The following is a 25979-nucleotide window of genomic DNA, read 5'->3' on the forward strand; positions in this document are numbered from 1 at the left end:
TGTTTTTTTTCAATAAATAGAGCTATGGTGACGATTCGATACGATACCGATTTCTTAAGCCAACGATTCGATTATTTTCGATACTTTCAATCCGATTCAATACTAGATATTTTTACATGATATCTATTACGTTTCAAATAAATCAACAAAAATAGTAAATAATTTGCCTTTTATTGAGAATACAGAAACAGTATTCTATTCACATAATGTGTATGTTACACTATAGCAGTTGTGCTCAATGCACTGCAAATAGAACAGCAAATATAACAGTTACTAAATCTACAAAGTGCAATCAGATAAATTGTAATAAGAACAAAAAAATAATAATAATAAAGTCTAATGCTTATAGTGCAGGTCTACTATGGCCAATTAGCCTATTCACTGTTTAAAAAAAGTTTATTTTATACAAAATTGGTTACATTTTGAAAATACAATTTGCATCTATCGCTTAGGGCTAACGCGAGTGAAGCAGTGTGAAGTAGAAGACAATAATGAGGTTAGCACCACCCGCAGCTTAGGAGTAGGTAGTATGCTTACGTCGGAGCCATAGACAGTAAAAGAAAGGTCGGAACAGATGCTAAAAATAGACAGGTGAACAAACAGGCGGCAAAATAAACACATTAATCGATACTCTTGCGGACGAATCGATGCATTGAATCGTCGGATGCATAATCGATGCATCAATACGAATCGATTAATATTTACACCCCTAGTGGTGAGTATAAGTGATTTCTTTCAAAGATGCAAAAATTCTACTGACCCTACAATTCGAACAGTTGTGTAAATTACAGTTTAGATGTTTCTCCCATTTCAATAATACTGCGGCATATGTAGTCCATTCCATAGAGACTGTGTCTGTTCCCTGAATACTGAAGACAAATAATATGCTTACTAAGGGATTTAGAACAAAATCGGATTGCGATTTAACCAAATAATAACAAAGTAAGATAATTAATGACACAAAACTCTGGACTCTTTATAGTACCCAGGATATCGAAGTCCAGTAAAGGAGGCAAAGCTTTTTTTTTTTTTTTGAACAATTTGAAGACTTTGAACTAGGGATGGTTCGATACGTGTATCGGTACCGTTCGGTTCTCTGACGAATTCCAAATGGAAGTGATCATCCCTATCACCTTTGTAGGGGGACTAAGCGAATCTGCTTAGTGCTGACAGATGCGGGTGTGTTTAACTTGAAGTGGCGCTGCCCCGCTTCAAGTCGAACACACCCGCGTCTGTCAGCACTAAGCAGATTCGCTTAGTTATGCTAACAATAAAAAGACAGCGACATCTGCTGACAGAGACCATGCTGTGTTGTCACGTAAACATCCCAGCTGAAGATAATGAGGAAATAACATCGCTCCCTTCGCCAAGTGCATTGCAAACGACTACATTATGACCTGCACGTGCCCTAAGTCCTCCCACAAAGGTGATAGGGATGATCACTTCCATTTGGAATTTGTCCGAGAACCGAACGGTACCGCTGCACGTATCGAACCATCCCTACTTTGAACAAATATCTTGAATTATCTTATAGTTATTGTCATGACTCTGGACTGTGTTCCCTCAGCCTCCCGAGGTCGCTGTTCCTGCACTGCAATTCCTGATGGACCAGGCCCGTGCAGCGCAGTCACCGCGTCAGGCGCAGAGATAGCGGTCACCGCCGCATCTGGAACAAAGAGCGCGTTCACAGCCGTGTCAGGAACAGAGACAGCAGTCGCCGCCGCCCCGGGTACCTCCGCCAGACGAGCGTTCTACACTGCCCAACGAGCGTAGATGGCCGCCATCCACTCGGGCACAGCCGCCTCAATGACCGCCGCGTCAGGAATCGAGATAGCGAACGCTGCCGCCTCCACCGCCCAACGAGCGCAAATGGCCGCCATCCCCTCGAACACAGTCATCGTCTCCGCGAAAGGCACAATCACTGTCTCCACGGAAAAAAATCCTCCCCGCTGGACCCATTCTTGATGGCTGTATTCTGTCACGTGAATAAGGGAGGTCTGGGTCCAAAAGCAAGGTGAGTGATTTTAATGAAACAAATACAAATAAACAAACAAAAAGCCAACACGGCAGAATAAAACATAAACTCAAAAGAACAAAACAGGGAACACGGTCTAAGGCCAGGGATCAGGAACACAGAGACAGACAGGACAAAAGACAATGCAGCCATGAAACAGGAGTGAAAAGTGAGTGTTCTTATAGTCCAGATGATTGTGAACAGATGTGAGTGATCAGTGCTAATGACATAGGCAGGTGAATGCAATCAGGAAGTGCAGTGCAGGAACAGAGACCTCGGGAGTTTGAGGGAACACAGTCCAGAGTCATGACAGTTATTGATCCTGGACCACAAAACCAGTCTTAAATGATTAATTTACTTTCAGAACAAAAATCTGCAGGTAATGTTGTCATCCAAAATGTTTATGTCTTTCTTTCTTCAGTCATAAAGAAATTAGATTTTTGAGAAAAACATTTCAGGAATTATCTCCATATAATGCTGCCCCTAAGTTTTGATGCAGCTTTCTCCGCCTAAACTATTTATTCCAGTTTATAATAGTTGGGGTATGTAAAAAAAAAACTCACATCTCATTTTCTTCTCCAACTTTAAAATCGTCCTGCATCACTGTTTGGTGATCTTTGCATGTTCACTTTTTAAACACTGGGTTGGTACTTCTGCCATGATGTAGGACTATTTTGAAGTTGGAAAATGAGTTGGGAGAACCAGAAAAAAAAAAAAAAAAAAAAAAAACTGGCAGAACTAGAAAAGACAGGCATTAAAGGTTAAAAAGTATATAAATTGTACAGAAAATAACTGTTGTTCAGAGTCCTTTGGAGCTGCATTTAAGCTCAGGGGCACTATTGAAGTCCACTAGATGGAGAAAATCCTGAAAAGTTTTCCTCAATAAACATAATTTCTTTACAACTGAAGAAAGGAAGACATAAACATCTTGAATTACAAGAGGGTGAGGACATTTACCTGATCGTTTTTTGTTACGGAAGTTAATTCTCTAAGTAACACATGTATATTTGTAGCAGTGACCAAACATACATTATATGGTTCGAAATTACATTTTTTCTTCTATGCCAAAAGTCATTAGGATATTAATTTAAGATCATGTTCCATGAAGATATTTTGTAAATTTCCTACTGTAAATATACATGTATGCAGAGCCGGATTAAATAAATGGACTACACTAGGCAGGCTGCATTTTTTGGGCCCCCCTCCGTCGATGTTATTTATGAATTGAAATCTGAAACTTACCAAAGTTACTAATAAAAGTTAATTCCCATTTTACATAGCCTAGTCTTTGGTTTTAAATTGGTTGTTGTATGCCAAAATAAGTCATGTGTTGTATATAAAACAGTCTATCAGACTATTTTTTGATATTCATTATTTATACATTACACGGCTCTATTAAATGCTATTAAATTATCCTCATCTTATCCATTGGGAGTGTCATTGTTAAGGCAGTAGTACCAGTAAATAACCAATAGGTGTCAGTAAACTATGTAAACAGAGCAAATAAGTTTATTAAGCAAAACGATATTGGGCTCACACGGAGCCCCTTACGTCACCTGTAGAAGAAAAATAATTAATCCGTGGGGACGGTTTTGCAATTCGTTCCCTCAGTTTAAACTGTACTCACAAGTTCTTAAACTGTTCCCTCGGTTAAATAAATAAATGTAAATCGTGCCCATGGATTATCAAACCGTACCCACGAATTTCCAATCCGTGAGCTCAGATTTTGTAAACCGTACCCTCATATTTTGAATCCTTACCGACAAATTTATAATCTGTGCGCACGCTTTAGCAATCCGTTCCCACGGGTTTGTAAACTGTACTCACGGATTTGTGATGCATTGTATTGCATTTATTAAACTTTATTTCTCATAGTAGGCTATGAGACCATGGAACACTGACAAAACAGAGTTTTAGCTTTATTTTATTTATATTAATCACCAATAGATTAGCGGCTAAAACACCACACCTGTGTTCTATCATATTGGTTATTATTGTAAAATAAACGCTAAAAAGAAGACTGTTTTGTAAGTGCGGGTCATGGTACCAAAATAAAATAATAAGTGAAGAGCGCTGTTAAAACGGCTTTGCTTTATTTATTTTTTTCAAAATATAAAATTGCCTGAATTAAAAAATAAATAAACGAGTTTTGGAGGGAAGGTAAAAAGCAATACAAATCAACTAACGTACAGGTTATGTTGTCATTCTTTTGCTCTCAAACTAAATGCAATGTAATAATAGGCCTTATTTAATAATAACATTAAATGTGCAGCATGCATCTAATGCTACGCGTTCCAGGCAGGTTTTTGAGCTCGTAAAACACGACTTAAAATCACGACTCACGACTTTGTAGCGTTCCAGGCAAGTCACGCCAAACTGCCTGGGCACATTTATGAATTATTATTATTTTTATATTATTATTAATTTGATTGCAACGTTATATTGTCCTATGCTCCATTTTTCCACCGTGTACCACTTGCATAAACACCGCACGCATTAGGGCTGATATTGTATGTTACATCAGAACTCGTAACTGGGAGCCATCGATCTAGTACGAGTTCACGAGTGGGAAGTCACGGGTTTGACTGCCGTTCCAGTGCTCTTTCACGGGTAGAAGGTTGGAAAAACACGGCTTACGGGTTGCCTTGAACGCGGCATAACTCTGGGTGAAAAGCTTATCACAAATCGCTCTGTATGGCTCTGACTGGCAGGCGCCGCTCTATACAGTCATGGGCTGGCGTTAATATGACAATGTAACAGTCTATGGTTAAGATAAACATCGTCACTATTTTTAGTTAATTAATAAATATTGAAATAGATTGTAGATAGGACATTTGTACATTTAAAAAAAAAAAAAAAAAAAGTGTCCCTCTGTCTGGGTCCCCTCCCGCCAATCGGGCCCTAGGCACGTGCCTAGTTTGCCTTTGCGTTAATACGGCTCTCTGCATGTATGTGTTTGTTTGTGTGTGTGTGTGTGTGTGTGTGTGTGTGTGTGTATTTCAAATATGTGTAATATGTATCTTGTTATTAATAACTCCAGGATGTGTTACACAGTTTGTTTTATAATACTAAAGCTCAAGTGATTTTGTAATTTGTAAATATTTATCATAATATGTGTACTTTAATATTTATTTGAATATATATGTTTATAGTTTATTTAAATTAATTTGTTATTTTTTATATTTATTTATAGTTTATTTATTTATTTTATACATAATAATTTTTTTAATATGCACATAAACCTAATTTACAATTTATTGTTACAAATCTTCAGTGTATGTAGTTTTGTCAATATTTCAACAGTCTAAGATATTTGTGTTTTTAATGTATATTAGTCAGTATTGTTAATAATCTTACAATGGTTATTAAGAGTTGTGTACTTGATTCAGTATTGCAGTAAATACTTTAATTTTATATAATTATAACTGTCCAAGTATGATGATGTCTTAAAAGATTAATACCACCCGTGGACCGACCGTGGGCCGCCAGCAGACACTTACTATAAACCAGCGGCCCGATAGTGGACCACTGTCGGAAAAGCGGCGTCAGCCGCTGGTGGTCGCCTGGAATAACGATGTGCAAAACGCCAGTACACCAACGGCCTTATTTAATTTCTTTGTTATAACTTCCTAGTGGCCTTTAGCCTAGTCATTAATAAATTATCTTTAAAAATGTATAGATGACTCATTCTTGACAAAAGGCAAAAGTGCTGTGTGAGTGCGCACATTTCAATAATGTCGGGCTGTAAACAGGTTTGGGCTTTTAAAAAGCTGTCAGTCTCGGGCTCGGCTCGGGCTCGGGCTGATTTCAGTCGGGCTCGGGCCTTGTCGGGCCTTTCAGGCTGTCGGCACACTCGCTCACGACGAAGTACATACAGGTATGTTTCCGTCTTCAGGGCTGGGTTGCAGCCATCTGCCTGAAGGGCACCCGCTGTCGTGTCTCGACCTTTCCCCGACGCTCACCCCCTTTCTGCGGCTTGCTCCGGGGCTCGAGCACTTCAGCGCGAGGTGCTCCCACTTGGCCAGTCCCTCTCCTTCCTGCCTTCTTTAGGCCATGGGAGTTCCCCTGTCCCCTCTTCGGCAGACAGGAGTTCGCGTCGTCAACCGTCTCTTTGACTGGTGCTTCAAACTAGCTCACTCGTGAGTTCCGTTGCGCGAACATAGGGACCTGGTGCTTCGGCACCCCCGCCATCTGGTCCTTCCTCGGTCGGGAGCCGACTCGGTCCTCAAGACAGCCCGCCTTACTATCAAGAGCGCGTAGTCAGTGCTGTAGTCCCTGAGCTAATCAGGCGCAATGTAGCGGTCCCTCTCTAAATTCAGAGGCTCCTGGGGCACATGACAGCTCGAGCCGCTAAGAGCCGCTAAGCTTGTTTCATGTGAGACCGCCTCAGCACGATCGAGTCCCATGATGGGCATGGCATCTCGGCTCACTCCGGACTGGCGTTTTCCCGCAGTATTGCCGACAAGCCAGCCCCTGGCTTACCACGGGTTGGGTTGCCATGTACTACAGAGGCTTACAACCTCCCCATCTGCTCCAATGGAGTCTAACGTGGCAGATTTTGCTACTTGCCATCCACTTGATGCAGGAAAACTCAACCGTGCAGCCTATCGGCTCTCACGGCAGTCCACCACCTGCAGGATGGCGACTCCACCCCGTGACGCAGCTAGCTTGGAGTATATCGGTAGGCCAGCCACATCCGCTTGTCTCCCGATTCCTCTCATTCCAGCCGCCTCTTTCAGGGTAACGCTGGCACACAGCTACCTCCGGGGCCCAAGTACGCCTTTTAAAACAAAACCATATATATATATAAAAAAGAAAAAAAAGAAAAAAAAAATAACCCCAGCGAGCCTCCTTGTTCAGACACTGTGCAAGTCCAGGGAGGATGAGGAGGAAGTCTGTTGGTTGCGCTACAAGAATGGCCCACCCGGACTCAGGTCTTAGTAACCGTTCCCTCGCGGCAGTCCCTCCCTCTATTTGCTGGCTTTCCACAGAGATACACGATTGCAGTATTGCTTCCCTTCCTGCAGGAGAGCTTGAGCGCAGGCTGTCCCCTCGACTCTCCAAGTATATGCCGCTGCTTCGCCGCGTATCACATGCAGTAGATGGAGTTAAGTAGGGAAGCATTCACTGGCTGTGAGGTTTCGCAGAGGTGCCCAGAATGCACCCCACACCCTCTTGGGGCCCTTCCGTCGCCTCAGAGCCACGGGACGCCCCAATTGAGCCATTGGCCTCAGTCGAGCCAGCATTCCTGTCATTAAGACAGCACTCCTGACTGCCCTGGCTTCCATCAAGAGGGCAGGAAACCTACAAGTTTTCTCTGTCAAGTAACACCTCATACCCTCTGGGACCCCCCGTCGCCTTTCAGGGCCGCGGGCTGCTCCTTGGAGCCTTGGGCCGCAGTTGAGCTAGAATCCCTGTCGTTAAGACAGCACTCCTGACTGCCCTTGCTTCCTTTAAGAGGGTAGGAAACCGACAAGCTCAGGTTCGCTTAGAACGCACCTCATACCTCTTGGACCTCCCCGTCGCCCTTCACTGGCCTCAGTCGAGCAAAAACTCCTGTCATTAAGACAGCGCTCCTGACAGCCCTGGCTCCCATTAAGAGGGCCTACAAGCTTCTCTGCCAGCAAAGTGTGTCGAGAAATTCGGGCCCGGCGTCTCAACACGTTACCGTCAAGACCCCGGCCCGGTGCCCAAGGTTCCCACCACGCCTTTCCGCGATCAGGTGGTGAACCTGCAAGCTCTGCCCTGGAGGAGGCAGACCCAGTCTTGCGATGTTGTGTCATTAAATATGTGAAACTGGAATCACTCTGCACTTCAGTCGCACCAAGCAGCTTCATCTGCCTCGGGATTCAGCAGAAAGGGATTTGAGGTGGCTAAATGGGTGGTAGATGCCTTCTCCCTGTTATACTCAGGGACTGCCATGATCCTTGGTTCATGGCACCTCACCAGCAGATGTAAAAACGGGCTGCGGGCTGGGCGACACCCTACCTTCGCTTGGTTCTACAACCTTGCGCAGAGGCCGTTCTCCCGTGTCCTAACATAAGGACTCACAGGTGAGCGGGAAGACCGGCTGGTGTCGGCTTGCGGCGCCATTCCCACGTGGATCCGTGCGCTATTCCCAGAATGTTCCCCCCGGCGAACCCTGGGTCTTCCTGCCCCGCAGTTAGGGCTAGGCGCGGAGTAGTCCTGCACTGTGATCCTGCCTGGGTCTCCTTCGCCCCGCAGGTTGTGGCTCAGTTTTTTATTATTCCAGCGGAGGAGACCGCTGTTTCCATCGTGTATCCCTAAAAGCCTTTATGGATATATTGAATTATTCTCATTTCCACATGTAAATATTTCATGTGCTCCGCCCCCCCAACCCATGCTTCAGTACACCTGGCATCCCTGGAAGGGCCCCCTTATTGGGCCTCAGGGCGTTGGGAAGGTTACGTTACACTTCGCCTGCCGGCACGTATACTTGTCAGCACGTGAAGTTGTTGCTTAACGCGGCGTCAGGGTCGTGGCCTTTTCCATAGGGCTAGTTCCCATGTAACGTCGAAGTGATTCGACTGAAGGGGAACGTCTATGTTACGAAGGTAACCCTCGTTCCCTGAAGGAGGGAACGGAGACGTTACATTCCCCTGCCACGTCCTGACGTCGCGCTGACGCCGGCTTGACGGCTCTTCAGCAAAAACCTGTTTGAGTGATGCGCGCCGCCATCTTATATACCCGTATGTACGGGGGAGTGGCCGACGCGCACGTCCACTCGCCAATTTGCAATTGGCCTTTTTTATATAAGGCTCAGAGATGATCGGTCTCTCAGGCGAGATCCCATGTAACGTCTCCGTTCCCTCCTTCAGGGAACGAGGGTTACCTTCGTAACCTAGACGTTTTTGTTCTTTGTCTACTGTCAAATCATTGCTTTCATTTATAGTCATCAGAAAGCCAAACCACTAACACACCAACTGATTTGACTGGTCATCAAAAATCTACCCTGCCGCTGCTACCATTGTGTTTGCTACTATCCATTATTGTGGCAAAATATTTGCTGATATAGCACTTTTAAACTATGGTCACAGTATACAGCTTTAGCAGCCCTTGCTGTTTAAAATGTGTATCATGATTTGTTTGACGTCTTAGCTGACTTTTTTTTTTTTTAATTTTTACATTACCTATTTTCTGATTTTAAAGGCTCATGGTGAAGTTAATGCACTCAAGAAGGGCATGCAAGCTGACCTCCTAATATGAAGACTACGATGATGCACAGCAGGACACCTATCTCCTTTAAATTATCAAGAAAAAAAGGACTGTAATGTAATTTTTTTCCAAGCTTGTCTAAGTGGTAGTTTCCCAATAAGTATGAGTATATGAGTATTTTCTGCTTTGTTTGACAGTTTCTTAGCAGTTTTTTGCTACTTTTGTGCCCCTGTTGTATGTATATATACTGACATTTACACATTAGCATGCACAGGTAGGTTGTGTACTGTTTTTAATATTAAAAACATGTTTATTAAAAAAATAATAATAATAAATGTTTCAAATGTTTAAGTTTTTTTTATTCATATATATATAACTTAATATATATATATTAACTTAATTTAATAAATTGAAACAAAAAATATTTTAAAGTCAAATTAACTTATTTAAAGCAATTCAACACTAGACAAGATTTAAAGTCGTGAGTTGAAAATACTTCTGCTTGTAAATTGAAATTACTTGCAAACTTAAAAATTCCCTTGCCACAGCCACAAAACTTACATTCTTAAGTTGAAACAGGTTATTTTATTTTTTTTACAGTGTAGGTTTCGCCAAACTCCAGGGTGTAGCTCCAACACACCTACTCTTAGTATTCAAGTAATCCTGATGACCCTGTTAGCTGGTTTAGGTGTGGTTAATTAGAGTTGGTGCCAAACTCTGCAATGTTTGTCATCTCTATTGCCACAGATAGATTAACTCAAATTCATTTAATTGCTCAGAAAATGAACAGATACTCTTCTACCACAAAAAAAATCATTAAAGATGATCAAAGATTGTTAGAGGAAGCCTCACCTATATTAAAAACAAACAAACAAACAGAACAAAACAAAACAAAGAAGCAGCATTTATTTTGGTAAGCAAAAAATAAAACTAGGCTAAGGCGAAAACGAAAGATCAATAGGCATTTTGTAAATTAAAAATAAAAATGAAACGAAACTAGTCACAGCTATTGAAAACAAGTTGAAATACATTTGCAATTATCAAAAATATAGAATCATTAGTAAACAATCACCACGGACGAGACCTTAGCTAAGGGAAAACCGAAAACCGGTTTAATGGCATAATCACAATGAAGCAGCCTATTATCGACAGCCTGCATCACTAAAGTGAAAGTTAAGAGGGAAATAAATTTACTCACCTCTCATGCGCACCACCAGATACTGTAAGAAGTTTGACTAAAATAAAAGCGGTTATTACTAAGTTGATTTATACCCAGTCCCAGTTATTTTTTCATATTCGCGCATAAAGTGAGTAAGACACAAGAGTTATCATGAATACGGCAATATCATGATTATGGTTAAACAAGATAAAAGATATATCTAATAAATTCAAATTACTTTCATTTTCATAGCAAATATCCCAACATTTATCATTCAGTCTAGCCAATTCAAATGCCAATGACAATTTCTGCTTATATTGAATGTACATTTTATAAATGCATATCAATAATATACAATGTATAAAACGTGTAATTTGTGTTAAATGAAATTACACGGTGCTGTTAATTAACACATTTTGTCCAGTGAGTTAAACAGAAAATCCCATGAGTGAGCTTGTGTCGCTACATTAAATTATTAAGATAAAATGTAAATGTCTTTGCTTTGGTCTGCATGCTGAAAGTGTTTTGATAATTTAGCCTAACTTATCTTACTACATAAATAAATAAATAAATAAAACTAAACAGAAATGTGCTCATAAAAAAAATAATAATAATAAAAAATAAATAAAAACAGTTAACAAAATTATAAACGAAACTTAAATTTATAGCTTTAAAAACGATATTAATAAAACGTAGGTTATTCGTTTCTTCCTGGAGTTACCTTTAAGTAGGCTATACCTGTAACATCGCAGTAAAAATATAGAATTTAATAAACGAAGCAAACCATTGATTACTTATGGCTAATATTTCACAAACATCTTATAGTGCACTGAGAAAAAAAGTTGCTGCATTTATTTGTATCTAATTTGATTCCTACCTGAATTTGACGCCATTTCACCTTGACTTGATGATCGAAAGTCACCTGCGCCACGTCTGCAGAGGAGGAAAAAAGTGATTATGTATAGCCTAGCTTATATATGCAGGCGGGGTGAAGGTTAAATCCGTATTTCAGTGTTCTTCTTTCGATTTTGTTGTCAAGGTGATAGTGTTGAAATGGCGTAAAACTTTACTTTAATTTTTAATTTTACAATGTTCACCTATGCATCTGTCATAATGTAGGCTATTTGCTTTCTATTATACATTTCAGCAGAGACAAACAGAGATAAGACAGTCATAACACAATAAGACAATCAGGAAATCGTAATAGCATACGTCATCTTTATTGAAAATTAGCATACATTTAAATTGATAAATCCGAAATATTTAAACATTCCAGTTCGAGGAATCCCGCTGTGGCGCAGGAATACAGTGCCCCATTGCATAAAAGCCCTGTTGGCTTTCTGAAAATTCATAATAATAATTATATGATGTTTATTTTTTTATTTTTTATTTATGAAAATATGATTTCTTCCGATTTTGTATATTAGTACAACATGCCTTGATCTTAAAATAAATACAAATAAATAAAAAGTAATATACAGTCAAGCCTGAAATTGTTCATACCCCTGGCAAATTCTGACTTAAAGTTATTTTTATTCAACCAGCAATTATTTATTTTTTTTTATTTATTTTTTTTTTACTGGAAATGACACAGGCTTCTTCCAAAAGATAATAAGACGATGTACAAGAGGCATGATTGTGAAAAAAAAAACAATAAATAAAAAATTCTCAGCTTTTATTTACATTTAGGCTAAACAAAAAGTGTCATGTCCAAAATTATTCATACCCTTTGCAAACTGTCACAGTCTATGGGAAAATCCAAAGTTCTATACCATTCCAAATAGTCCAAGCTGTTCTAAAGCATCCTAATTACCCTGATTCATTGGGAACAGCTGTTTTAATCAACTCAACAGGTGAAAAACAGAAGCTCTCTGCTGTTGGTTTGTGGACAGCCATGGCTAAGACAAAGAAACTCATTGAGGACCTGCGGCTGCACATTGTGGCTGCTCACAAGTCAGGAAAGGGCTATAAGACCATATCTAAATGTTTTAAAGTTCCAGCGGCTACAGTGCAAAGTCTTATTAAAAAATGCAAGACGTTCAGCACTGTCAAAAAATCGTGGTCGGAAGCCAAATGTGACACCTGTGCTGGCCACGAGGATAGTGAGAGAGGTCAAAATTAATCCAAGGATCACCACCAAGGCCATCCTGATGGATCTGGGCTCTGCTGGTGGCAACATCTCAAGGCAGACAGTCCAACAGACACTGAGCACCGCTGGGTTTCACGGCTGCAGACCAAGGAGGACATCACTTCTTCAGATAAGGCACACAAAAGCCCGCTTGGCATTTTCAAATGCTCATCTGGACAAAGAAGAAGACTTCTGGTCTGGTCAGATGAAACAAAAATTGAATTGTTTGGCCACAATGATGTAGCCTTCATTTGGCACAAACAAGAAGAAGCCTTCAACCCTAAGAACACCATCCCCACTGTCAAACATGGTGGTGGGAACTTAATGTTTTGGGGGTGTTTTTCAGCTGGTGGACCAGGGAACCTAATCACAGTAAACGGCACCATGAAAAAGGAGCAATACATCAAAATTCTCAACAACAACATCAGGCAGTCTGCAGAGGAACTTGGCCTTGACAAAAACGTTAACATTCTAAGTGGCCCAGCCAGAGTCCTGACTTAAATCCAATTGAGAATCTGTGGAGGGAGCTAAAGATCGGGATGATGGCAAGGAGACCCCCCAGCCTGACAGAGTTGGAGCTCACCGCTAAAGATAAATGGGCAAACATACCAGTGGAGACATGCAAAAAGCTGGTCAGCAATTGTAGGAAGGGTTTGATTGCTCTAATAGCCAATAAAGGCTTTTCTATTGATTATTGAGAAGGGTATGAATAATTCTGGACATGCCACTTTTTGTTCAAATGTAAATAAAAGATGAGTAATCATTTTTTCCTCAATGATGCCTCATGTACTTAGTCTTATTATTTTCTGGGAGACGTCTGTGTTATTTCTAATAAAAAAATAAAATAAAAATAAATATATAAATATATAAATAATTTCGGGCTTGACTGTATATGTTTTGTGAAATACTCTTAATTTTTATAATTTAGGAGTCCTATATTTAGGACTGACATTATTTTTAAGATTTTCTCCTAAATCTGCAAGTTATGAGCTACTTTTAGCCTTAAGATGTTTTGTGAACACAGTCCCAGTTCTTCTTGTTTTTCCTCGCAGGTGTTCCCCGTGTCTCTCTTTTTCCTGTTCCTCCCATTCTCTCTGCTGTCGTTTAATTTCCTTTTGAGTCTCTTTGTCATTTTCAGCTTCTTTTATTTTTATTTTCCATTCTTCTCTCTCTGGCCGTTTCTCAATACCAAGTGAGCAAAGTTCAGACTTGCGTCCTTCGTAGTTCAGACTTGGAGGTTTGACTTGGGAGTACGAACTCCTGAGGACGTGAGGATGCAAGTCCTGTTATTCTGCAAATGGAACAGCAGTGTACTTGATAACATCAGTCAGCTCGCCTTTTCTACTCCGGTTATCTTCACTGCTTCACTGTATGGATTTACAAAAAGACGAAATATGATATCAACCAACTCTGCCACTTTTCGTTTTCAATTAAACATAGCTGCAAAAACGTTCAGGGAATGTACAACATTACAGAGAAATATTATATTTTATATCAAACAGCATTGCCTCTTTTCTGTTTCATTAAACGTTAAACATATTAATAGCGACAAAAATGTGGTACATGCAACGCGTTACAAATACAATACAAGAAAGTGATATTAACACCACTGCCTCTTTGTTTTCTTCAAAATATAAACCACAACTCTCTTTTCGTACTCATTTTAATAATAAAAATAATAAATAATAAAATAATAAAACATATTAATGTGATTTAAGCTATATGTGCACTGTGTATAATACATCTTTAATTCCTTACATCTTTTATAGTAAAATGAATCATGACAAGCACAACTCTGCATTTTTTGTTAAATGTCAGTTTTAATGAACAATATTAGCCATTATAAAAGTATAAGTATAAAGTATAAGATACTTATGTAATCGGAAATAAAGACAAAAGCAGACAATTCGGTCAAATGCATGCTAAAAAGTCAGCGCTGAATTACGACTGATAAATAATTTATGAAGCGTACTTTGTACTCAGTCAAAATGATATGACCTGGAATAAATAATGGATTCACGAGACCAAAAATTAGCTGTTAGATTTACCGAAAACGAATTATACCTCTTGTTTAACCACCACAAAGACATCAGGACCAGCGGCAAATGTCAGAAGGACTAGCCGTGGTGAGGCTCTCTCTGCGGGATACCGAGATGAGATATGCAAGGTACGTTCACACTCGGTATCATGATTCAATACACTTTAGGTCAATATCACACCGGAGTTCTCCTTTAATACGCATATGCAACAGCACAACCAATCATATACTTCTCTTCTTTTTTTTCCCTTATATTCTCCCTTTTTACTTCTACGCCGCAGCGACACCTAGTGTCAACAACATAACATCATGCACCTATCAAGTTTGAGATTTTGGGCTTTTTGGTTTTTTTTTTTTTTTTTTTTTTTTTCAGACTAGTGAAAAGAAAACCTCGAAAAAAACCCTGTTAAGTGTCTCACATTAGTTTTTTTCTTATACACTGAGCCATAAATCTCCAATTCAGTAGCACTTGCACACACACCAAACATCACAATTTTATTCCAGTCTATATCCTGAAGTTTTTTTTCACAGAGGGATTTGTTTATATATAATTTGCTTGATTTTCTACAACATTTTATTCACCCAAAAAATGAAAAATGTTCTAAGTTGCAAAGTGAATGAGATAATCAAAATCCCTTATGTAAAAACTTTTGACTCTAATATGTCAAAAAAAATTTTTTTTAAGAATTTTGAAACTGACTTCATCCAGTGTTTAGATTTTTGTATACAAATGTATGCAAATTAGCACGTATTTCATTAAATAACACCTCATTTGCATATTTAAACCTAACAATTTAAAAAAACGTGTAGTACAAAAAATGTTTGCAATTATCAAAGTTATCAATCAACTGGGTAAGTATGGCGATGACTAGTTCTTTTAATAAATCCAGGAGAATAAAACAGCCAAACAACATAAACTTAAAATCAACGCAAGACAAGGGAACTGTGGAAAACACTGGGCTTATAAGCAGAGGGAACATAATAAGAGAGAACAGAAACAGGTGTGGGGCTAATTAGTAATTGGCAAATGAGGAAAGGAACAGATCCAAATAAAGGCAAACAGGAACTAAACCAAAACAGATCATACATGTGACACACTCAGTAATACAATAATAAAAAAATAAGACAATTACAAACAATAGGACAAACACAATAGAAAAAAAGATACAATTTCAAATCTTCTCAAGGGACAACACTATAGAAATGAAACTTGAATATATTTTAGAGTAGTCAATGTGCAGCTTGTATAGCAGTATAGATTTGCTGTCCTCTGAAAATAACTCAACATACAGCCATTATTGTCAAAATTGCTGGCAACAAAAGTGAGTACACCCTAAATGATAACAGCAGTATGTTTATGTTGTTTAACCATGCAAAGCCACATGGTGAATCCGTACGATCTTAGTTATTCGTTTCCCTTCAATCAGCCAACCTCACTCCTAAATCCACTCCAGCAGGGCAGCCAATTTTTCCAGCAAAACTCGCAAAGCCCCGTACTCCCCTCATTCCCACCGCCCTGCATTAGACCCAGCTTGTGCACTGGGTCGCACCGGCAGGCCTTCAACGAGCCCGGGCCGCACCCCAGATCTCATTGCACCAAAGCCACTCGCTGCCCGCTTCGGCTCAACCATTTAACGTGGCTCTCCCGGCCACAGCATCGAATGCAGCTCTCGTAAATGACACTATAGCCTGAAGACGTCTCCGCACGAGGCACAGGTCATGTTGCAAATAAATTTTAGAAACAATCGCAAAAAGGTAGGTCATTTTTTGCTAAAGGCTTTTAAACGATGTTGTGACATAAAATGATGTTAATAATTTTTGTAACTATGATTGAAGAAAACACAACAAATTACTCAGTTTCTGAATTAATATTATTATTATTATTTTTTTGCATTTTAAATTACACATTTCACTCAAATAATCTGACGAAAAAGATTTTCGAGAAATACGTGTTTACCTAAATGACTAATATATAGGCACAAACTTCCAACCAAAAATAAATAAATAAATAAACAGAGCAAGTGCAACTAAGCACTTGTGATGTGCATATTGCAAGCACCTCTCTCCAAGTCTCTAGCCGATGTTCCACTAGGCTAGCTTTTCAACACTTATTATTTTGCATGGTTCAGAGGAAAAGGTATGTCTTTTTAGCATCTTATTTTTAAAGCATGCCTGAAGTTGCAATACATTTTTATATTTATAGGATATTTCACTAAATATGTTGTTATGTGCTTTGGAAAAGACGTCGCTAAGGTAATCTGAGAAGTTGCTAAATCTGGCAACAATTTGTCCAATTGGTAACACTACCATACTGCAACATACAATCTACCCGCCCCACCTTCCCACAGCACCGCAGTTTTAAATGTGCTTTTATTCTAAGTACACAAAGCTTGAACTTGAGAATGCAGCAATTTCTAGCGCAAGATCGTGCTTCCAGTCTTATCCATTCACATATGAATGTAAGTCCATGGAACGAAGTGGCCTCCAGCTCCTGTAGCAAACACTACTGTGATGCTGCCTCTGCTAGCAGTGCAGGCTACACGGGTTCTTCAGGACTCCCATCCCATGGCCCACAGCTATAGCAGATAAAGCCAGCGAGAGGCTGCCTCTGCTTGCAACACAGGCCTACATATCTCAGCCTTTTTCCTGCAACTACTAATAACCCCTTTTTTCTTTTCAGTGGCCTCCAACTCCTGTAGCAGACTTTAGAGCATCAATGAGCTAATGATTGTTTTTACATGTCACCGTGCGATTTCATTTTCGTTTGAATAAATCACAATCAATTGAAATGACCACTTAATCTTTAATATTAGGCCATTTCTTTACAACAGACATGTTGAAATTGCAAATCCTTGGATGCGGACATCAAACCTGCCTTTCTTCCGAATTTACTATTACATTCAGTCATTTCACAAAATAACCTTCCAGCTTTTCCCCCCGTAGGTTGCATGAAAAATTACATGAGGGTTTCACATTAGCCAATCGGAGTGGCTACTAGCATAATTCTTGGGTAAGAAATGCCCTCTAGTCTATCTGTCAGCTTCGCATAACTCTCTGTTTCCAAGCATTTTCGCCTAAAAATCCTCTTGACGAATTCTCTCACAATAGTAGGACATTGATCATGCAACCAATTTGTTAAATCATGGGTCTTCACACTGGCAAAAGTCGACATCACCTCAGCTTTTAAAGCTATGCCATCCATCCAGAACCATGGCACTTACTTAGGGTACGTTAACACAAGAAGCCTTTGTCATACACCTAACTTTCAGATGCAAGCAGCAAGGGCTGTCGCGATAACCGCAATATCGCAATACCACGCTACTGACAAGCATACCCGCAGAGGAATGCAACAACCGCAGCAACCGCGAAATTTGCATGTTTCTTTTTATGTAATGTTTTGCCATTCTCGCTTTACTCTTAATGCATGTGTACTGAATATTAATTTAGTAATAAGTTAGTAATGGTAACATAATGTGTACTTGATTTGTACAGAGGCTCAGTAGATTTGCACTTAACAAGCCTAAACTGATAGCGAATGAAAGAGAGAGAGATCGACTGAGCATGTGCGATTACCTGCGTCTGTCCTTCAGGCTGAGTCAGATATATATGTGAAACTAGCTTGTCTTGTCCAAGTAAAGCAAAATCTCTGTCTTAGCATCGATGCTCTGCCGGTCCGCTGATTATTTAAAAGTGGTGGCTAAAGTTAAAATGATTTCAACAGCATGTTTCATTACGTCTCTCTTTGAATAAATGAGGGTTTTTGAACATGTATGCAGTTGAATGAACGGTTTAAAGACTCATTTAAAAACAGTCCCTTGCCTCCATCTTGTGGCGTAACAATAAAACTGCACTAACTGACAGCTCTATAACACGTCCATAGAAAATATTGTGACGAGTCGGCTGCCTCCCCCCTAAATATCATCACCACCCCGTCCCTTATTCGCCGCCCTTCTCCAGGCTTCCGACGGGAGTGGGTGTGTAGGGGAGAGGAGGGGCTAGTAAACATCCCCGGCTGGCGGCGTGTGATGGGGAGCACCTGAATGGAATGAAGCCTCATCACCGCTGCTGTTTAAATGCCGAGCGCGCCTCTCCTCGGGAGACCGGTCTCTCCCCCGTGCATGCACGCTGGTGTCCTTGTGGGTCCAGGAAGGGGTGAAGAGGAAGCCAGCGCCGCCAGAGGACGAGCAGCCGGACCCCGTGTGTCCGGACGAATGCCGCACCCGTTAGTCGGCTGACGGGCCAGGTTGCCGGGCCGTCGAATCCCCCGAGAGTGCCGCAAAGCAGCAGAAGGAGGACGTTGCTGCAAGAGATGCCGCCGCCCCTCACGCTCCGGACCTAAGCGGGGAGCGCTTGCGGCCGCCGGACTCCGCCCCTCACCTGGACCCTACCCATTTGAACACTGCCCCTCCTTCACGGAACCCCCTATAATATATATATATATATTATGGCGGTAATACCACACATCGCGCTATTGAGCCACTCAAAATTACCGCAAGGGAAATTCTTTTAACCGCGACAGCCCTACAAGCAGCACCAAGATTTTCTGACGTTATCAGAAGCGGCTTTTTGGATTTGTCAAAAAATTTTGTAAAGTAATCCTCAAAGCATCTACCCCATCAAATTGAGTATTGAACTCCCTGTCAGATGATGCTAGAGCGCCCCGGTGGTGCAAATATGTTTCTCTTTCGGCTCTCAACTACCGGCGAAACTTACCTGTCTGAAGCCGCGTGTATTAAACTCACATCAGACACTCCGAGAGCCTTTCCGCTCGTAAACGTTTTCCTTCAACTACAAAAAAAAAAAAAAAAACACTTTCCATCCCTGACCTTTTCCTTCCTACGGTTGGCGAGGCATTCCAGTCTGATACCATGAGCCTTGGTCTCCTGTCAGACACCCCAGGAACCTCCCAACCACACAACTTTACCATTCTGTCATGGGTTCGGCGGGGCCCACACGTTCGATGCCGTGAGCCTTGGTCTCCCGTCGGATACCGCAGGGGCCCCCTGGCCAGACAATCTTACCTCTTCGACACCACAGTTGGTGGGGCCTACCCGTTCGATGCCGTGAGCATTGGTCTCCCGTCGGACGCTGCAGGGGCGCCCCGGCCAGTCATCCTTACTTTTCCACCCTACCCGTCCGATCAAGAGCCTTGGTCTCCCATCGGATGCCGCGAGAGCCTAACCGAACTTGCGATTTTTTCCGTTCCATCTACGCCGTGATTATTAAACTCCTATCAAACGCTACAACAGCCTTCCTGTCAAGCAAATCTTGGCCCCTCAGTTCCGTATACCAGTTCCGTCTACCCATCTGATGCCTTGAGTATTGAACTCTCGTTGATTGCTGCTGCTGCTGTAAGCAAAAAAAAAAAAAAAAAAAAACCATCCCTGACCTTTTCCTTACTACGGTCGGCGAGGTATTTCCGTCTGATGCCGTGAGCCTTGGCCTCCCGTCAGACACCCCAGGAGCCTCCTGACCACTGACAACTTACCCTTCCGTGCCACGTCCGGCGGGGCCCACCCATCCAATGCCGTGAGCCTTGGTCTCCCGTCGGATGCGCAGGGGCCCCCAGGTCAGACAATCTAACCTTTTCGACACCACAGTCTGCGGACCCTACCCGTCTGATGCCGTGAGCATTGGTCTCCCGTCGGACGCCGCAGGGGCCCCCCACCCAGTCAACTTCACTTTTCTTCCCTACAGTCGGCAGGGCCTACCCGTCCGATCACGAGCCTTGGTCTCCCATCGGATGCCGCGAGAGCCTAGCCGACCTTGAAATTTTTTCCGTTCTGTCTGACGGTCGGCGAGACTCAACCGTCCGACGCCACAAGACAAGTCTCCGCCTCCCGCCGAACATTATCCGAGCCCCTTCAGGCCAACTTCACATCTTTTCCCCCCACCTGGCGAGGCTTACCCATTCGAGGTTCTGAGTCCTGATCTCCCCTCGGATGTCGGTGAGACTCCTCCCAATCGGGTTTTCCTTTGTGCCTCCCCGGCCGGCGAGGCTTACCTGTCCGATGCCGCGAGCCTTGGTCTCCCGTCGGACGTCGGCGAGAGTTCTCCCGGTCGGGTTCCTTACTTGGCGCCTGCAAGCGAGACTCATCCATGCGATGCCGTGAGCCTTGGTCTCCCATCGGATGTCGTGAGAGTCGCCCGCACCAGGCGTCCCAAAACCTTTTTACCTGCCAAACCGAGAAGACCCACTCGTCTGACGTTCTGAGTCTTGATCTCCCGTTGGAGGCTTCATGGGTCCTCTCAGTCAGCACCAATAGGGGCCGATCGACCAGTAGAGCCCTCATGCCAACATCGTAAGCTGCTCCGGCCAAGGCAACACAAGTTCTCCTGATCGGGCCCCAACCACGCTGCTCCTCCATCGGCCGGTAGGGCTCACCCGTTCCAACGCCGTGTGTTCCCGTTGAGTATCGCTTGAGCTCTCCCGACCGGAAGCCCTAAATCCCGTATTCCATACTAGCAGCCGGTAGAGCCTTTGGACCTGATACCAAAAAAACCCTCCCATCAGAGTACGAAGGCTCTCCCGGCCGGCTAACCAAACATCTTCTCCCAAACAACAGCCCCCGCCAGATCTCAGCGCTTGGGGGGGGGTTCCTTTGTCCGGCGGCTGTCCTACACTCCATTGCTTATTGGGGGGATACTCTAGGTTTGGGCCATTCCCGAGCTCTGAGCCCTTCCCTGGACAGCACGCCAAACACGCTTTACATACTCCAGCTAATTATATGTAAGTGGGAACTTGTGAAATTTGGTGCTTTAACCTCTTAAACTCTGCATTTAAAAATTGTTTCAAAATGTTGATGCTTCATTTACATGACCTTTCTCATATAGTATCAGCCCATATGTTCTCATTTGAAAGCTTAGACTCTCCTCTTTACTGGGAATACCATAACTTTTAGTTTTATGATACATAAAGTAGTAAAATTATGCTTAGAATTGATGTCGTACCACACACAAATTTCCGCCTAACGATTGTGAAGAATTATTACAAAGAATGTTTTTTTCTTTTATTTTCACAAAACAGACAAGTCATATATCACAAGAAAGCTCTCATTCTCAAGAATTCTCAAGAAATACCATGTAAATCATTTTATTGTGTGACAAACACAGATCAAATAATCTTCAATTGAATCGCGATGTCAGAATATTACTTGAAGAGTATAATGATATATTCTATTACTTTCCTCCACAAACTACTGCTTCAGTTAGCCGCAAACAGCCACAAACTCCAGTTTATCATTTAGATTAGGATATCTTCTTTCAAACAAGACCATTTTCACGTTTCTCCGTGCTTTTATTGCTGATAAATCCATTGTTTTGCCAGACGCGCTTTTCCAAGCACTGGCGCGCCTATGCAGAAGCGCTCAAAACCGCTCAAACAGGTGTGTGTGTCTACGGCTGACTCACAGCGGCTTCAGCAGATCAGATTACACTCTCCGGCCGCCTGCTGTGCTGAATAGAGGTGTGAACCATGACAGCTCTGCCTCTCCAGACGCGCAGAAGAAGAAGAGTCATGTAGAGGTTTATTTTTCTGTCCTTTAGGCCTGTAGATTGTCAGCAATAATTCTTATATCTCTCAGACGGATTGGATTAAATACACAAAATCAATGTTCGCTAGTATTAAAATTAGTAAAGTCTAATTTTAGTTTTCGTCTTCTCCGTGGTTTTATTGGAGGGTTTCAAACGAGCTGAACAGTTACTGCCACCTGCAGTACTGGAGCCTGGATATTCTCCCTAATACATTTAAACACTGCATTATTATTTTCCTTGTTCTGAACTGTTTTCTATATGTTTATTGCAAATGTCACACATGCTGAGATTTGTATTTATTTCTTGCTTTCAATTCTTTCTATTCATATTATTAATACTAGTTCTACAGTTTCTGCTTTGTTATGTACATAGGCTCCATGTCCAACTGTTTCTTTTGTTTCCATCATTACTTTGCCTGGCTGAGGGTTGCCAACCATTGTGTATAATAGAGAATCATCCAACATTAAAGACAATAAACGTAGTGTTCCGTATTAAAAAGAAAAACCTTTTGTAACCAGTTTTACTACAAATTAAAGTTACCATGGTTAGTGTTGCAAGACCACTGTTCATTTGTGGCTAATATGGTTTAACTATAGTGGCAATGATTTTTTTTTTAATAGTAAAACCATGATTAATTTTGGTAAGGGTAGTGACATTAGTTTCTGTCTAATTTTTTGTCTATGATTTGAGAAATAGTCATATTAGATCAATATCATAGGCTTATCAGCAAGTATTGTGACTCAAGCGATCTAGAATTAAGTGAGATGATCTGCTGTTGATCCTGAATGGCTTGTTTAATGGGTGTTTATAGTCTGAGGCTCATGAATATTATCAGCTTCTTTATTTCACAGCAATAGATCCTGTTTTTACCTCATTCATTATGCTGATGACTTCAGATCCGTTAATTGCCTCATTAAGCTCTTTTTTATTGCTGTCTGCAGACTTATGCAAAGGCCACAATCAGTTATAGTGGCATTAGAAGATATAGGCAAGTTTCATTACAGCATTTATTTCATTATCATGTGATAAACCATATTTCGTATAAAACAAAAAAACAAGTTGAGTTCAAATCTGTTGGTGGTTTATTTGTACCTTGCAAATTTGTACAATTACATTCCTATGATTGTTTATTCTTTAATTTTAGATTTTTCGTTTTTTAAGATTTGTTCTATTTTATGTGTGTGTGTACCTGGTATTCATCACGTTGTGGGGACCAAATGTCCCCACAAGGGTAGGAATACCAGTAGATTTTGACCTTGTGGGGACATTTCTTAGGTCCCCATGAGGAAACAGGCTTATAAATAATGCACAATGAGTTTTTTTTTTTTTTTTTTTTTTTTTTTTTTTTGATGAAGTAAAAGTGTGCACAATCTCCTGTGAGGGCTAGGTTTAGGTGTAGGGTAGGTTAGGTGTAGGGCGATAGAAAGTACAGTTTGTACAGTATAAAAACCATTACGCCTATGGAATGTCCCCATAAAACATGTAAACCCAAAATGTGTGTGTGTGTGTGTGTGTGTGTGTGTGTGTGTGTGTGTGTGTGTGTGTGTGTGTGTGTGTGTGTATTTCTTTGCCCATATATTAATGAGAGGCAAGATAAATGTAGGAGTTAAAATATGTATTTCTTAGAAATAAAAACAGATTTTTATGAATAAAACAGTTTATTTAAAATAATTATGCACTGAAATGTTTGGTTGGGAATAGATGAGTGAACATAAATATTTAAATTGTGTGAATTAGTGTAAAAACAAACTCCACAGTTGATTTATCTTTCATTTTGTCAGATCTGCTCCTCCTTCAGTGAAGCTCCTCCCACTGCAGTTCAGCAATAAATGCTGGAATATTCCCATCAGCCCACAAGTGAAGACCAGCATCAAAGCATCAGGAAGAAGTGAAATCTGCAGAGAGAAAGTTTATTGATGGACAGTGAGAACATGAGAGATCCTGAACCTTGCAGAATGAAACACACTGAAGAACAAACAGGTTGGTGATTATTCTTGATCCTTCAGTAATGAGAATTTCATTCTTACCTCTTTCTCTGGGAAATCCTATTAAAAGCCAGAATGCATTGAAGATAGGGTTGAAAACCAACAAGACTTTCCAGTCCCAAACCAACTTCTGTAACAAAAACTCATTTGTAATTTCTTCACATGCTCAAAAGAAGCGATAAATGAAGATTGTAAGTGTTGCTCTGTCTCTTTTTCTTTTTTTTATTGGAGTTATCTTTTCTCTGGCTCTCTTCTTAGGGATCTGCTCCCAGATAATATTTTACATCCATGCTGGACACAATTTCATCATCTCATACATACATTTTGTAACAAATTCAGGTGTAACCATAATGAAATGCTGTTATTAAACTATATCAGTTATACATTTTGTGCTAACTAGTCTCGATTCAACATCAGCATTAAAGTGCTATTTACTGCAATACAATAAATTCTTATAATAGCAGAGATCTCCCACATATTTTGTCATTGTTATCAGTAGCATTGGGTGGTCATAGAGTAGAAAGGCCCAGTTTTATATAACTGTGCTTTTAACGTTTCTTTAGTCATTAAACCGCTGTAGTGAAACCACATTTACAAAGATATTTAGTTAATATCCAGAGGATTTTCATTCAATTGTAACTTTCCATTGGTTTACAACTTAGCAATTTTATATTAACAGGTTCCAAAAGGTTAAAATTAAGTCGTTACAATTGTTTTAGTAAATTAAATGTCCATCTGACAGACTGTAGTATTATTGTACAGGCTATAAATCCTAATATTGTGTTTTAAAACATTTAGCCGTTCTCACTACAGAAACATAAGTATGTAGCTATATTCTTTAAGTATCTCATTTTATAAAAACACACCTAATTGATCATAATTTTGTGTAACTATTATCTGTTTTCACTTAACATTTTTCAGATTTTTTTTAAATTATTTATATTGTAATGTTTTTACTTTTATTTCAGATCTGATGGAGGAAAAACAACATCATGTCAAAACTGGAGAAAAAACTCGCACACAGACTAAAAGTATTTCTTTACTGAAAAGAAGAGACAAGAAAAGTTTCACCTGCACTCAGTGTGGAATGAATTTGAAGAGCAAACGAAATCTCAATGTTCACATGATGATCCACACTGGAGAGAAACCCTTCACATGTGATCAGTGCGGGAAGAGTTTTATACAACAAGGACAACTTAAGGACCACATGAAGATCCACACTGGAGAGAAACTGCACGAATGTGATCAATGTGGAAAGAGTTTCAGATACAAACAAAACCTCAGGGTTCATATGAAGATTCACACAGGAGAGAAACCGTTCACATGTGATCAATGTGGGAAGAGTTTCAGACAAAACGCAAACCTTCAGAAACACATGAACATCCACACTGAAGTGAAGCCATTCATATGTGATCGTTGCGGGAAGAGTTTTAAACTAGAAGTAACCCTGAAGATGCACATGAACACCCACACTGGAGAGAAGATGCATGCATGTGATTATTGTGGAAAAGTATTTTTTTGGGCTACAGGCCTGAAGAGGCACCTGAGAGTTCATACAAAGGAGAAACCATATTCATGCTCTGTATGTGGAAAGAGTTTTTCACGTCTCCAGAGTTTAAAAGTTCATCAGAAGACACACACTGGTGTGAGAGATCACATGTGCTTTGAGTGTAAGAAGACTTTTATTACAGCTCAACAGTTAAAACGGCACCAGATGATCCACACTGGAGAGAAACCTTACAAGTGTTCACACTGCGACAAGAAATTCAGTCGGTCAGAAACCCTGAAAGCACATGAGAGGATCCACACTGGAGAGAAACCGTATCACTGCACTGAATGTGGGAAGAGTTTCACTCAGTTTCCTAATCTACTCATGCATACCAAAAGGATTCATAGTAAGTAGATCATCTTTCAGGACTCATGCCGCATCCTCAACAAACCTGACA

The 25979-nt window shown here is 40.8% G+C and overlaps 3 protein-coding genes across 3 annotated transcripts in view; 2 read left to right on the forward strand and 1 right to left on the reverse strand.

The window, feature by feature from the left end:
- Positions 1-25979, forward strand: part of LOC141337866 (uncharacterized) — a 287141-nt gene that overhangs the window by 213515 nt on the left and 47647 nt on the right. The window lies entirely within an intron of this gene.
- LOC141338689 (uncharacterized) overlaps positions 1-25979 on the reverse strand; it is a 227801-nt gene that overhangs the window by 176997 nt on the left and 24825 nt on the right.
- Positions 23965-25936, forward strand: LOC141338823 (uncharacterized). Its single transcript, XM_073844439.1, has 2 exons — positions 23965-24028; positions 25002-25936. The coding sequence occupies exons 1-2, from the start codon at positions 23965-23967 to the stop codon at positions 25934-25936; spliced, it is 999 nt and encodes a 332-aa protein (XP_073700540.1).

This window comes from Garra rufa, chromosome 7 (genome assembly GCF_049309525.1).
Source record: "Garra rufa chromosome 7, GarRuf1.0, whole genome shotgun sequence".
Lineage (NCBI taxonomy): Eukaryota > Metazoa > Chordata > Actinopteri > Cypriniformes > Cyprinidae > Garra > Garra rufa.